General features: G+C 24.1%; 2 protein-coding genes across 3 annotated transcripts in view; both read left to right on the forward strand.

Annotated features, from left to right (window-relative positions):
* The window catches only part of LOC111616767 (guanine nucleotide-binding protein subunit alpha homolog), a 28,147-nt gene extending 17,201 nt beyond the window's left edge, over positions 1–10,946 (forward strand). The window contains exon 3 of the mRNA XM_023358137.1: positions 8,652–10,946. Within this exon, the coding sequence (XP_023213905.1) occupies positions 8,652–9,227 (576 nt within the window). The 3' untranslated portion in view covers positions 9,228–10,946. The remainder of the gene's footprint in view (positions 1–8,651) is intronic.
* A 475-nt stretch (positions 10,947–11,421) lies between these two features.
* LOC111616765 (uncharacterized threonine-rich GPI-anchored glycoprotein PJ4664.02-like) overlaps positions 11,422–15,676 on the forward strand; it is a 68,988-nt gene continuing 64,733 nt past the window's right edge. For both annotated transcript variants that reach the window (XM_023358134.1, XM_023358135.1), the window contains exon 1: positions 11,422–12,167. The gene's annotated coding sequence lies outside the window, so the exon portion shown is untranslated. The remainder of the gene's footprint in view (positions 12,168–15,676) is intronic.

The raw sequence follows: 15,676 nt of genomic DNA on the forward strand, positions 1-15,676 counted from the left end.
TGTAATATGGGACAGAAATTACACCTAATACATACAGTTAATAATAAGTATTTTTTAATAATTGCACATACTTCTGAAGACATACAGACTTTTGTCATCAGGCAAAAATCAAACACAAATTTTAAACATAAGAATAGAACATAAATGCAACATTTCTTCTTTAAATTCAGTAAAGGCACCAGGTTGGAATATCAAATATTCAATAAAAGTTAGAACAGTCTGACAAAAATGAGATGCATATGAAATTATCAATGAAAATATAAATTCCCAAATCAAGTTTAAATCTGCAATTTTAAAATTTATAAATAGAATTCTTTAAGCATTTATGGCTGTATTCACAATCAAGAGTTAGTTAAAGTGAATTGTAATTAGTTAACTTCTATCTTTAGTATGTGAACACTTATTGGTGAACTTCTAATTCTTAATCCTTGGTTGTGAATTTAGCGGTGAAGTGTATATATACATATTATATACTTCACAGATATTAAACTTATTAAACTTTAAAATATTTGAAAAATTCTTAAAAATTATCTGGAAATTTCTCATTGAACAATCAACAATATCTACATTCAAATAATTTTTGTTATTTTAGTTCAAAAATCTTAATTTGTTTTTTATTAGTACTTATAAAACATTGAATATTAAACATGATATAATATTCTGTATAAAAAATACATTAATTCTACTGATTTGATCTGTTTTATATTTATTAAAATACTTCACAATGTCTAAATTATACTAAATTACTCATTGATTTAACTAGAAAGTTTATCAATGAAGTAATTTCCTACTATAAGATACATTAAATCTACTTATTATAACTTAAACATTAAAAAAATTCCTTTCTAAATCATTCCATTTTAGGTTGATTTTCTTCTAGGTTATACATATTGCACAGCAGGAAGTGATCTCATAGATAAGATTATTATTTTAAATTTTATTATATTTCTTAGTTGTGTTTAATAATTATATATAATACTTTTTATAACTTCACTTCTTAAAGAGTGTGTAATATTTTTAAAGTGGATAAAAATAAATATATATTTTAAATTAAGCTTAATATTACATTTTGTTTTTGAGTCACCAAATATTTTAACTTGCAAAACAAAATGAAGTGCAGTAATGAATTTCTGAATTATTCATTCTAACACACTTAAAAGTAAAATATTAGAATTGAAATGAATAAAATTTATTTTAATTCCAATATTTTATTTTCTTATAATAAATTTTATGGAATGAAAAATAAACATGAATCATTTGTTTTTTCAGTGTAAGCAGAAGTTTTTTCCTACATATTTTTGTGAATTTTGTTATTTTAATATTTTTAACTGTGCAATTTTTTTAATTGTAAACATGTTTAAAACTTTAGCTAAAAGAAGTTGAATAGAAATGTTTCTACAGTTAATAATAGAAAACATGTACACTGTATTATTAGAATCAAAAGTATATACATATAACTTATACTTTTATCTTCAAACCTTTGAATATATGAGGTAATGAAGAGTGAGTCATTATTTTCAAATATGGAAGATATTAAATAACTGAACTGAGACAAAATAATTTTGACATTTTCATTTAAAAAATGTTTTAATTAATACAATTTCTTTTTATAAAATGTCAAAAATAATCAATAATTCTGAAATATTGTTTTTCTAAAGTTGACAGTACAATGATAAATAATTTTATATTAAAATACTATTTCCTTCTTGCATTGGAGACTTTGCCATCAAAATAGAACAGATTTCTTAAAATAAGAAAATGTTAAAGAATATTTGAAAATTTTGTTCTTACAAATATACAACTTTCTGTAAAATTTTGTTTTCACTAACATAAAGATTTTTGTAAAATAGAAAAATATTTTACAGTTGTTTCTACAAGAAAACATTTGGAAGTCTAACAGTTGTATATTATTTTGCTTATAAAGCCTCCAATGTCAGAGAAAATAAAAGTATTTTAATAAATTTTGCTTTATCATTGTATTGTCTTTTTCATAAAATCATAATAGTATTACAGCATCACTTATTCACATAACAGTGTTTATCAAACAAGATTATTAATTAGTTGAACTGTGANCTATTATGCACTTGAAGGTGTTTTTATAAGATCAATAAATCATCATTCTCAAAAGTAGCTGATTGATAAATTAAAAAAAAGATCTTATAAAGTCCCAGAAAGCAGCTGCTTATTATCTTTGAGGATATAAGTATTTGCAGTTATGTTTATGGAATCAACAAAATTTTCTGATGTATAAAATCTGTAAATACAATTTTGATTTTGAAAACGCATTTTATGGTAAAACATGAGTTACTGTATTTACTTGCGTATAAGACAATCTCGCATATAGGACGAGGTGTGACTTTAAAGATCAAAATAAAGAAAATTAGATTTATTAATACAATTCTAATTTTATTTTGTTTAATCAACAATAAAATATGAAATGCCCATAAATGTACACATTGTCCTGTAAAAATTACTGGCATTTTAAACTTTAAGGAAAAATCTTGTAAAGTTGACAACATAATTTTTGTTCTTGTGAAACTGGACAATCGGGAACCTTTTTTTGCCAATTCTTAACAGTTGAATCCACTCTCTGTTGATTACACTTATGAGTTTCTCTGAATTCTGATTTCTGAATAATCATGTTTTCATGTGGGAATGGATCAAAACTTATATCGGGCTCCCGTGTGATTTTAGAATTTCAATTTGGAATTGAATCCAAAAGCTTTGCTTTTCCTATTGCTATTCATCTTTACTCCTGACAATACACAAGAATGATTTGAAATGATCAAGATAAAATACTTTTGTTTTTAAACATCAGAGGGTGAACATCTGGTAAAAAATGCAAATACATGGTTCACAAAAATTATTGCAAAAATGCAAAAATCCTTCACTCGCATGTATAGGACAACCTAGGTTTTTTAAGCAGTGAAAAATGAATAAAAACCTCATCTTATATGCGAGTAAATACAGTAAGTATAAATGGAATGAAAATTATGATTATTTTGATGCTCTTAATATGCATGTTTTCTTAATATAATAAGATTTAGGAAGAAATCAAAATTAATTGGATTAAAACTGAATAATAAATACAGTGGAACCTCGGTATACGTCTGCTTTAGAATACGTCAAATTTGGAATACGTCCTGTTTAGACGAAACGACTTTTGTTCGGTATACGACTTAATTCAATTACTGTATACGCTCCCATCTATGAACAAGTTGCACTATCGGTATACTACACCAGACTAGACGTTCGCGGTGCCACAGTTTATAACTTTGTTAAATTTCTTCTGATTTTAATTTGTAAGTAAAATTTTATTATTTTTATTAATCATGAATTGCAAAAAGGCAACAGAAAAATAAAAAAATGACTAGAATCACAATGGAACTGAAAAAAGAGATTGTTGAGAAATATGAAGGGGGCACGCGTGTTCGAGATTTAACTGTTGCCTACCGTATTCCGAGAACGACGATATCGACAATCGCGAAAAATAAAGACATTATTAAATCTGCTAACGTTGCAAAGGGGTTAAATCAATTTCTAAGCAGAGATCGAAGACATTAGATCGTGTCGAGAAATTGCTTTTGCTTTGGATAACTGAAAAACAGTGTGCCGGCAACAGCGTATCGGAAGAAATTATTTGCGAGAAAGCTAAAAAGATACATGCCGATCTCATGAAAAATCAAGCAGGAACTAGCCAGGAAAGCGAGGTGTTTAAAGCCAGCCATTTTTTTTACATGAGAACGGATTAATCATTTTTACATTACTTCTTATGGAAAAGCTTGGTTCGGTATACGTCCTATTCGGTATAAGTCCAAACATCGGAAACGGATTAAGGTCGTATACCGAGGTTCCACTGTATATATATTCATATAAGTCTGACTCTTAAGACAAAAATATCAATAATAATTACACTTACACATGTAAAGATATTAAACAGGATGTTTAGAAATTTTTTTATTTTAATAATTATTATTAAATAATAGTTTAACAACATTATATACTATATATTAATAATATAATTATAGAAAATAATATATCATGAAAATGTTTTAAACTAAATTATTGCTGAATTTTTAAAATGCACAGATTTACTGAATGTAATATAAGATAATATTTTATGTTTTTTTAGTGATGAAATAGATTCAATAAAAAATAATTCAGTAACATGTGATGAGAGTAATATATATTTGTCAATAATTGATAGTCTTGTTAAGAACAGAAAACCTAATATATTAACTAAGAAAACTAGCCATATAAAATTAATAGTAAAAGAATAAACATTAAATAGGAAAAGCAAAGAGGAAGACATGCATTTTTTAAAGTTCTGAAACAGAATAGTTTTACAAATGGTTTGTTGTTGCCTTACCTGGTTAATTGATGGTTTCAGTATTGGAAGTCCATTTCATATTCCGTAGTTTAACAATACATATATTAATTATATCATTAATAAACCATAAAAGTTTATTTTTGTTAAATGTTGTTAAATAAAATGTTGCTGAATTATGAAAATACATGGATTTACTGCATGTAATATAATAAGACTGTAACATAAGTTATTTTATCTTTTTAGAGATGAAATATTACTCCAATCTCTCTACTCCAATAGTAAAGTCCAATATCAATAAAAATAGATTAAGTAAACAGAATGGCTTCCATGATAAATTACACTGTAAAGCTACTGTAAATGATTATATACAGTATAATATCTAAAACTTTCAAAAAATCTGTTACTTAGTTACACAGTTCTTTGAAAATAGTAATGTGAATTATTGAAAAAATTTTTTTAAAAAATAATACTTGTTGTGTATCAATTTGATGATAATATCAAGCTCTAAATCATTGAGTATTATGTAAAAAAATTATTTAAAATTTTTTTAAGCTTGAATATCTAAATTTTTTCAAAATGTTTAGGAAAAATTTTTAATGTTTGAATATTCTACAACATTTAATTATATAAAAATTAAAAAAAAAAAAAGACGGTAGAAGTATTCCCAATGTATCTAAAGTAATGCAGATTTCAGGGTACCTTGGATAATCATAACTTGAATAGGAATGTTTAATTATTAAATGAACTGAATTGGGATGCATTAATATTTAGTTACACTTTATTTTTAGGTTAAACTTATTGAGCATAGACTTTTAATATTATTTACAACTGTATTTATTAAGACATATGTGAACCTATGATTACATGTTCACATATGTCTGAACAAATGAGATGAACACTTATCAACTGAATAAAATTCAATGATGAGATTTGCCAAGAGTCTGAATAAATATTGGGTTGTTCGGAAAGTAAGTTTGTTTTTTTTACTACTAGACGGATTAGTTGTATTTTTCCCGCCATTTTCATTCTAAACTGTATTATCATTATATATTTTGACAGTTAGCATTTTAAGGCTTATTTGTAAAAAATTTTGTTTGATTTTGTGCCATTGTTTATTTTTTGTGTCCCATCAAATATGGAAGATCGAAAGCAGCATTTTCGGCATATTTTGCTCTTTTATTACCGAAAAGGTAAGAATGCTGTTCAAGCAAGAAAAAAATTGTGTGACATGTATGGGGAAGATATATTGACAGAACAACAGTGCCAAAATTGGTTTACAAAATTTTGTTCTGGCAATTTCAATATTGAAGATGCACCATGTTCTGGATGGCCAGTTGAAGCCAATGAAAACAAAATAAAGGTACTGATTGAAGCAAACTGCCGAATAACAACACATGAAATCACTAAGAGATTAAATTTATAAATTGAACTGTTTATGATTACTTGAAACAAATTGGTTTTGTTTTAAAGTTCGATATATGGGTTTTTTTTCCATGGAAAAAAATGAACTTACTTTCCGAACAACCCAATACAATAAATAATTTGTGTTTGAATTACCTATGATTACAATTAAAATTTCATTAGTTATTTTTTAAATTCTTAGTGTTGTTATAAGTTACAGTAGCAAATTTTTTTAAACTTCTCTATCCTGTTCATAGCCCAGCATATCATTGGGCCAAGATTTGCAAAACAAACAGTACTATATTTGTGAATAAAGTACATCATATTCTTTTATCTTTTGTCATTAGAAGTATTCTTCTACTATTCACCTCAGATAATGTGAAATCTTGGTTAAATGGTCTCAGTTAATCAAGACACTATTGTATAAAAAAATATTGTTTGCTTTTTAAAATTTATTTCAATTCAAGACATTCAAAATTTGTAGAAATAATTGTTACATAAAATACCTTATATGTCTTCAGCATAAATGATAAAATAAGAGTTGACTTGGTTGGCTTCATTTAATTATAGCAAATTTGTTTTAATCTGTCAGTTTTGAATTTTATTTTTGTAGTATCACTAGCCAGAATCCATTAAATATTTGACTTGATTAGAATACAATTTGCCAATTAATTCATTATCATGATGATTACTATTTTGAATTGCATTCATACTGAATAAAATATCTAAATATTTTTATAAATGCTTTTCATCTCTTCTTTCTTAACTTTACAAAAATCATTTATGAAAGGAATAAAGATTTATGAAATTATTTTTTCAAAATTGAGAAATAAAATTTATTTAAAATTCAGACTTTTTAAATTTTAAATCAGTTTATAATTTTTACATATTACTTTTTTGAATATCTCACTAAATACAATATTCTTAATAGAGAACTTATTCCATTCATTTCTGTAAATATTCTAATATTTTTAAAAGATTTCACTCTGGACAGAACTACCCATGAAGTATGTTCATATATTATTGTACTGTGCATGTGCAATGATAGCCTGTTTGATTCATTCCTTTCTCTTATATAAGTGTGATTATTTGTTTATTTTTTTAGTTGGTCTTTGAGTCTTTGAAACACTTTTTTAGGATTTTTAAAGTAATGACTCTTCTTAATTTTTGATTAATTTAACATGATATAGAAGAAAGAAAAACTTAATATTTCTAATAATTTTAAAGTTTTTCATTTTTAAATTAAAGAAATAAATTTACATTTACATAATATAATAGATGATGATAAACAGTTCTTTGCATAAAACAATTTTTTCTTTCAAATAACACACAAATATGAACAGTTATTAACACACAAACATGAACAGTTATTAAATATCCCGTTGTCCTTGTAAGAGTTAACATGCAGAAAATATTAGTATATGATTTATCATAATTTCTATGTGAAATTCATATCAATATTTATTCATCATCAGAAATAAACTTTGAATATGATTTTAACATAAAATGATTTATTAATTTTCAGAATAAATAAATATTTATTATAAAAATTAAATTATATATATTACAGTAATAAGATATTAATAACAAAATCCTGATTTTTATAAATTGAATGTTTTATGAATTACTAATGTTTTGTTTTTATTTTTTTTTTGAAGGAACTGTCATATATTTGAAGTCAAATTTTCTGGATATTTGCCATCTAGCAAAGATGCCAACATCAATAAGGAATATGAAATATTACCGTCATTGAATTAATTAAAAAGTAATTTAAATGCAGATAGTGATCTTAAGAAGAAATCATAAGTTTGTTTAAACTTGAAATTAAATGATGTAGAAATTATAAAATGTTAATATTTTAGAAGATTGTTTACTATTAAAATTTATTTTCTATCCTGTTTATTCAAAAATATATTTATTATATTTTACTGTTAAATTTTAGTAGTAGATTTTTTAAATATAAAATTTAAACTGACTTACAAATAATCCACAATATGTATTATCATTTTGAATATCATATTAAGTATAAATAAACAAATGTGTGTTTCTTACAGTTTATAATAATTGGTTCTTGAAGATGATGATTGTTTTTTCTTATCAAAAGTTGATGACTTTTACAATCTTGTAAATAATTTTTATTATAATAAAAGATGAAACTCTCTTAAATTATTTTTATTCTTCTCAGCATTTTTAGTTTAAATGTTTAAATACGTTATAATTTTTTTTTTGAAATGCAAAATGCCATTATAAATGAATTAATCGTTATGAATAAATAACATTACATTATCGTTTTTTATAATTTTGTAAACAAATAATAAATTAATTCATCACAAATGAGTAATAATACTATGCTTTGTAGAATGTTTAATGTTAAACACAATAATTTAAATTCTTCAATAGAATTAAATGATTTTATATAGTGAATGCTTTAGAATATTTGCTACATAAATAATGTAAGTGTGACTTGTAATGTAAGTGTGTTTGTTTGATTATTCAATCAGAAAAGGTAATTTGTAGACATTCTGTAATTTAAATCACAGAATATGTAATTTAACATCAAATTATATTTTTAGATATTATATAAACATCAACTCCCAGCCCGAGTAGATAATAACAACACCAAACGATCGCCTAATTTATCGGGCTATAATATGGCTATTTTAAATGATTGGAACTAACTAATTACTTAGTTCCAATCATTTAAAATAGCCATATTATAGCCCGATAAATTAGGCGATCGTTTGGTGTTGTTTTTAGATATTATATTTGTCACTTTTATTTTCATTTTTTTTTTTTATGTTACAAACTTTCATTTAAAATAAATGGACAATTTTTATCATTTACTATAATTATTTAAGATTTATAGAAATTATATATTTATAATAGTTTTATTTAAAAAAAGATTTATTTTAAATTTCAGAATTATGTTCCATCTAATCAAGATATCCTTCATGCAAGAAAAGCAACTAAAGGTATCACTGAATTTCTCGTATCAATACACAGTGTCCCTTTTTTATTTGTTGATGTTGGAGGACAGAGATCGCAACGTCAAAAATGGTTCCAGTGTTTTGAAAATGTTACTTCGATACTATTTTTTGTGTCTTCCAGTGAATTTGATCAAGTTCTTGTTGAGGACAGGTGTACGAATCGTTTTTTGGAATCGTTGAATATTTTTGATACAATTGCCAATAATCGTTGCTTCTCAGAAATATCAATTATTCTTTTTCTCAATAAAACTGATCTCTTGAGGGACAAGCTCAAAAGAAAGGATACAAATATTTTAAGATACTTTCCAACATTCCAAGGTGATCCACATTGCTTAGAAGATGTTCAGAATTTTATGATAGACATGTTTGATTCAGTTCAGAGAAACAATAGAAAACAGTTCTTTTATCACTATACTACAGCCATCGACACAGAAAACATCAAAACTGTGTTTAATGACGTTCGAGAGACTATATTGCAAAAGAATATGGCTCAACTCATGCTGCAATAAACAATAAGAATTCTCATCATCAATTATATTTTGAAAACATACAACTGAAACTATGGTTGTATACAAACAAATATTTTATATTTTATTTTATTTAGTAATAGTGAATATGACCATTAGAAGAGTTTAATGGCTCAATTATTTTTTGTATTTGATTAATTGATTTTAAGGTTATGTAAAAAAAAATTAGTTAAAGATGTATTTTTTGTTCTACATCTCATACCAAATAGAACTTTAAATATTCTATTAGTACCAAATAACTTCAATGTATGACTTAAAAATGTAAGTCCTACATTGAATAATATTGATTAGAGAAATTTCAATTTGTCACTAAACTTTTTAATATTTTAAATATTAAATTTACATAAGTCATATAAAGTTAGTATTATTTTGTAATCATAAGAGTGATAAAATGAAATTCAAAGTAGATTTTATGAATTTTCTTACTTGTACATATCGGAAGATTATATATTGATTTATGTTCAGTAACAATTCCAAAATTTGTAATGGAAATTATCTGATGACCAAGTCAAATGCTCCAGAAAACTTAAGAAATGGATAATAGAAGAATTTAAATATTAATTTGTCAACCCTGTTACCTTTAAGATTAGTTTTAACATTTCTAGGTCTATCATTTTATAAACACCATAATATGATTATAAAATTTGGTTTATAATATCTAAAATTTATGAATCTTACTTAATATGTGAATATAAATTGAAATTTTTCATTCATGGAGCATTGTCTGAATAATTTGTTTAAAAAGAAAAATTTTAATACTTTTTAATTAGAATTTGTGGTGATTTCATGGCCATTTTCATAATCAAGGATCAGAGGGGAGAGTTATAAGTTAACCAATTACCAATCACTTTACTTTTTGAACATGAATGCTTATTGGTTAAGCAGTTTTCATTGTGTGATGTTCATCTCTACATTGTTGATTATATAGTTTCAATGTGCATTTACAAATCATAATTATTCCAAATATACAGATAAATTCATTGTTTTTTAAATTTGAAACCATAAATTAAACAGGAATACAGTTTTGTTTTAACATGCCGCATTATCCATTTCTTAAGTTTCAAATAGTTAATTGCTTAACTAATTCTTTCAAAAGTGTTATTGTAAATATACAAGAATAAAATTTTAATAGTATTATAGTTTTACAATTAACATTGCACAATAATTGTTAAATTTCATCAAAAAGAATGAGGGGAAAAATGTCAGTCAAAATTAATATTTTGCTATTAAAAAATTAAATAATATATAAAACAATTTCCATTTTATATCTGTGATTATATCTGCAATATTCTCCATTTTTTTAAAAAAATATTTTATTTAAATAATGTGTTTTTTGAATGTTTACTTGCCAAGTTTTTCTAAGAAATGCAAAATGTATTTAGCAATTGATTTAATATTATTGACAAAGAGATTTGCAGTTATTCTGTTCTGAATTTGTCCCTTAGGCAACAATCAAAGATTGTGTCTTGATGATTTGTGTTTATATTTTAAGGTTTTTTTCCCCTTATATAAAAGTATTATTGAGAAAGTTGTTGATTTGTTAATGCAATTCATATCATGAAATCCAAAGAAATGTATCATCAAAAAATTTAGTGTAAGAACTACTATTGTTTAAATCCTTCCAAACAGTATTTTCGCATTTAATATTGTATATTTTGTAAATGAAAGATATATAAATTTTGTTAAAAAACAAAAAAATTAATGTACAGTAAATAAGTCATTAAACAAATTTACATTTATATATACTATATATATATATATATAATGTATATATGTAAGAATATAATTATTTCTATTTACTCTGTTGAATATTTGTTTTAGTAATAGTAAATTTATAATGAAAAAAATTTTTTTTGAGTTAAATGATAAGGAAAATAAATTTTAAATAGGATTTTATATATTTCTGAGAAGTGTATTTAACTGTTGATTTGAATTTTTCAGTTATTCTTGTTAAATTTTTACTTTATACAAGAAATTTTAAGAGTATAAAACTCAGATTATTCATAAAATTTAGATAGATGAATATATAAATTGGCGATTAAAAGCAGAAAAAAAGAATAGAATATATTTTCTTCGTGGAGTTATTTAATTTTATCATAGATGTAAGAAATTCTCTGAAATCGCAATTCTAAAATGGAAATTTTATACAAAAAACTTGTTTTCTAGATGATGCATCTGATTGATGATATATTCCTTTATGGGAATAAATAATTTGCATTAAAAAATAATCGATTTCAATCGATGCGCGTAACAGATCGAAGATAATATCAGATTTAATTAGCTGTTTTCTATAAAACTCAATAATCGATAAAGTATCGACAAGTATATATAATACTTCCGAATCCCGTTTTAAATAATGAAACAAACTAAATTCCATTACATTTAAAGAAAAAGTTTGCTGAAAGCCTCCAGAATACAATAAACGTTACGAATTTATAAATAAAACAGCAAAAAATTTGCGATTTATGAATATTCGCCGAGTGTAATTTAGTTATAGTAGTAGTATAATAGTAAGTTGTGTGTATGTAAACATCGTAATAATTACGTAAGTAGAAATAATTAAAATACTAATCATTTTGAAATTATAAATATTAACTTTTGCTATTTAAAAAAGATGATAATTTCATTTTTAAAAAAAAATGAAAAAATAGCAAAAACATATTAACTGATGACAGCGCGCCAAGTGTCAATTATTATTGTAAGACTCCCGTCCCGAAGACAGCGCCTCTAGTGTCCGTTTACCTATGAAGACGAGAACGAAGGTTTTTAGCTGTGAACATGCTTCAATTACTATTTTAATTGTCAAGAATGAATTCTCTATAATTAAAAAAATGACTGTGCATTCGAGCCATCAAATGTGTATTTATTGATCTGTGCACTCGAAGATATCATCGCAGTGAGTGCGACTTCGATAGTCATCTTGTAGGTTGCGTGTGTTTTTTTTCTTAAATTTGTTTTTAAAGAAAAGTTTTGTTTGTCTTTAACTAAATTGCATTTTATAGATTTAAACTTCGGTGTCAGTAACTTTTTATATAAGATTTAAAACGTAATAATCGTTAAATAAAAATCAACAAACCAATCTACCATCTTAAGTCTTCTAATAATAAGATGAAAGATGAAAAAGTCGTCTTGATCCTTTCATCTTATGAAACTCTTTTAATTTAACGTCTTCTCCATCGTTATAAACGACAAACTTTCGAGTATTTAACGTAAAAAAAATACATTTATTCGACAAAATTTACACCTGTAATTAATTTGTTTTCAACCAAATGCCCATTTTTATTCATTTAAATGCTTTACAAACAGTTAACATTAATTATATAATACATATGAATGAGTCTTAAAAGCATTTATAATCAAATAAGAACTATTATATTAATCCTAAACAAGTTTATTTTTATTTTATTTTTTTAAATAAAAAAATTAAGGTAATTTTTTTGACAATTTGATTTGGAGAAAGTGTCATTACCGGTTTTTCTTTAATATTTTTATGATCTGTATTGTCTGTTTATGTTTATATTAAAATAATTATGTTGTTTCTGCATGGTAGATTTAATTTCATTAATCAGATTTATAAATGACTTGTAAATAAAAAGTAAAAATTTCCAGTTAATTATGATAAATTGATCAAAGTCTGTTATAAAATATCTGTCTGATGACACACACAACACTTTTTTGGCTGAATTAATGATTTTCTCAAATAATAATAATTTGACATTGTAAAAATGTAATATAAGATGGAAGGATCCAATTATCAACTTTGACTACTAAATTTAAAATTTGGAATGATAAATTTATATTTTTTTTAACATTTTGAAGTTAAATACAAATGTAGATTTTGAAACTAAAAAAATAAATTGACTTATACTTTTAATTAAATAATAATTTTATATATAGGTATATTAAGTTAACACTTAAAAATTTAATATAATTTTTTAAAAGAAATATTTACATATTAAAAAATACATTTTTAAGTTAATCGTTTTTTTTCTATACATTAATTATGAATATTTGAATTTTAATGTAATTATTGTTATTAAATAGTTTGTTTACATATAGTAAACAGATTATAGTATTGTTTCCAGTTTCATAAATTATGATTTAATGAAACTATAATTCAATATAAATTTAAAATTAATGTCATTTATCAAATATTATAGCAGTTCCAATGGTTTATATTTAATTTTTTATGTCTAAAGTTAGGATAGAGTCAATATAGATAAACAAATATCTTTTTACACATCAAATGATCTAAAATTGAATTACACAGTTTAACATAATTTTTTTTTTTTGTTGAATCCAAATACATTCTTAGTTTCTTCTTAAGGTAATTTATGATGGAAGATCTGACACTATTGGCATTTATTAAAGTATAATTTCTATTTAAAATATTTTAATGCTTATTATCATCATCATCATCATTTAATTGTAATGTAATAATTTGTTATAAAAATAATAATTTATTAAATTATTATATATATATTACTTATATGCAATGCTCTTTTTAAAAAAAAATTACTGCTGGTACTATATGAGACAACTGAAAAAAAATATTTATAGTTTGATTTGTGTTGTTTTCAAATGTTTAAAATAGCATTTGTTTGTATTTAAACATTGGATATATTAATAGTATTTTTGAAACATACACAATTTATATCTACTTACATAAATTTCTTAAGTTTCTATAAACTCAGCTCTGTTTTTACATTGTAAATATGTACCTAAAAAACCATGTATAAAAGATGCTGTCCATATGGGAAAATGGAAGAATGGTTACAGATTTTTAAAACCAATTAATATAATAGGATATTCTTAATTAAACAAAATATCTCAATTTTAGTTGAGTAATTTACAATTGTCCCTTTTCTAATTATCAGAAATATTTAATAAATTTATACTATTTGCACACATTTTTTTGGCATTTTTAATTAAACACCAAATGACATAAAAAAAACTATTCTGTATTGAAAGAAATCTGATAAAAATCATAAAAGCAAATTGTCAAACTTTGAATTAAATTTTTTCTGTTTCTGTTTCAGTTGTGAGATAAAGTCAAAATTAAAGACTAATTCTCACTATATACATTTAAATCAGTTGCAAAAACATAGCCAAATCTTAAAATTTACTTTATTATATATTGCAGATTAAATGCAAATTTTAAGAATTTATATAAAAGAACAGTTTTCTGGGAAAGGAAGTATGAACATTTTTTTCTTAGAATTAAAATGGATGGCCAAGATGGTCAAATTGTCAGCTTACCACTCTTGGAGAGACTGGATCCAATCCATGTGATAATTCTCCAAGAATTTTTTTCTAGGCAATCTGCCCTGGATATGTTGGGCCTCATTTTTCATCATCCAATTATCCTCATTATGGGTCTGGTCAAACCCACAATTGGTGTGGAGAGGCCCTCTTAGTGTTCACAGGATGATTAGAACCAAAAATGAAACCAAGTGAAGATTTTCAAAAAGGAAAATGTGTTTGATCAAAACAAATTTTGTAAAAAGAGAATTGAGTTATTTTCCAGACCATGTTAAATCAAAATTGTGTTTAAAAGTCTATATACTAACAGAATTGGATGTATTTAGCTCATTTAAATTTGAAGAACATTAGTGTTATAGGGATTTTATTATTCATCTTTTATGATGAATTAATAAATGAAAGGCATTTGCATATAATTTGTTTAAGATAAATTAATGATTTTGAATTTTTTGAGCATAAATTATTCTGTACACTAAGTACTGTTTCCTAAGTATACAGTGATATTATTTTTATAAAATATATTGTTTCTTTGCTTAACTAGAAAGAGAGAGTTTTGAAGTTTATCAACTGCATGTAGAAGCAAAGAAAATTGTAGAACTACTATACAAAATGTAGGAGTCAACATTTATTAACAGATAATGTTTTTTCAGGATTTAGATCATCTGTATGATAGGAAGTCCCCAAAAAAATTTTCTGTTAATAAATGTTGGCTTGTTCCCTTTGTATAGCATTTTTACAGTTTTATTTATCTTCCTATTAATAATGTATCAGAATTTACTCTGTATAAAATGTTTTTTATACAGAGTAAATTCTAATACAGAGAAAAATAATATGAGTGAAATAATAATAATAAATCTAAATAGTAGGCCTATAATGTCTGCTATTAAATTTGGTGTTATATTTGTTATAAAAAAATAATAATTATAACAATGTTGCCTGTTTTACATTGGTTATACTTTAAACAATCAAATCCATCCAACAAAGTGATAAGTACAGATACGTAGTACTAACCTTGAATAGCTTTGCAGTTACTACTTAAAAATGTAACACTACATTGTAACAGTGTTATGTTTTTAAGTCATAACTGCAAAGCTTTACAAGGTTAGTACAAAATATTTGTAGTTATACTTTTGTGGATATTTTATACATTTGCTATTGTATATGCTTTA

Source organism: Centruroides sculpturatus, unplaced genomic scaffold (genome assembly GCF_000671375.1).
Source record: "Centruroides sculpturatus isolate CEXI.00-Female unplaced genomic scaffold, Cexi_2.0 scaffold1643, whole genome shotgun sequence".
Taxonomy (NCBI): Eukaryota; Metazoa; Arthropoda; class Arachnida; order Scorpiones; family Buthidae; genus Centruroides; species Centruroides sculpturatus.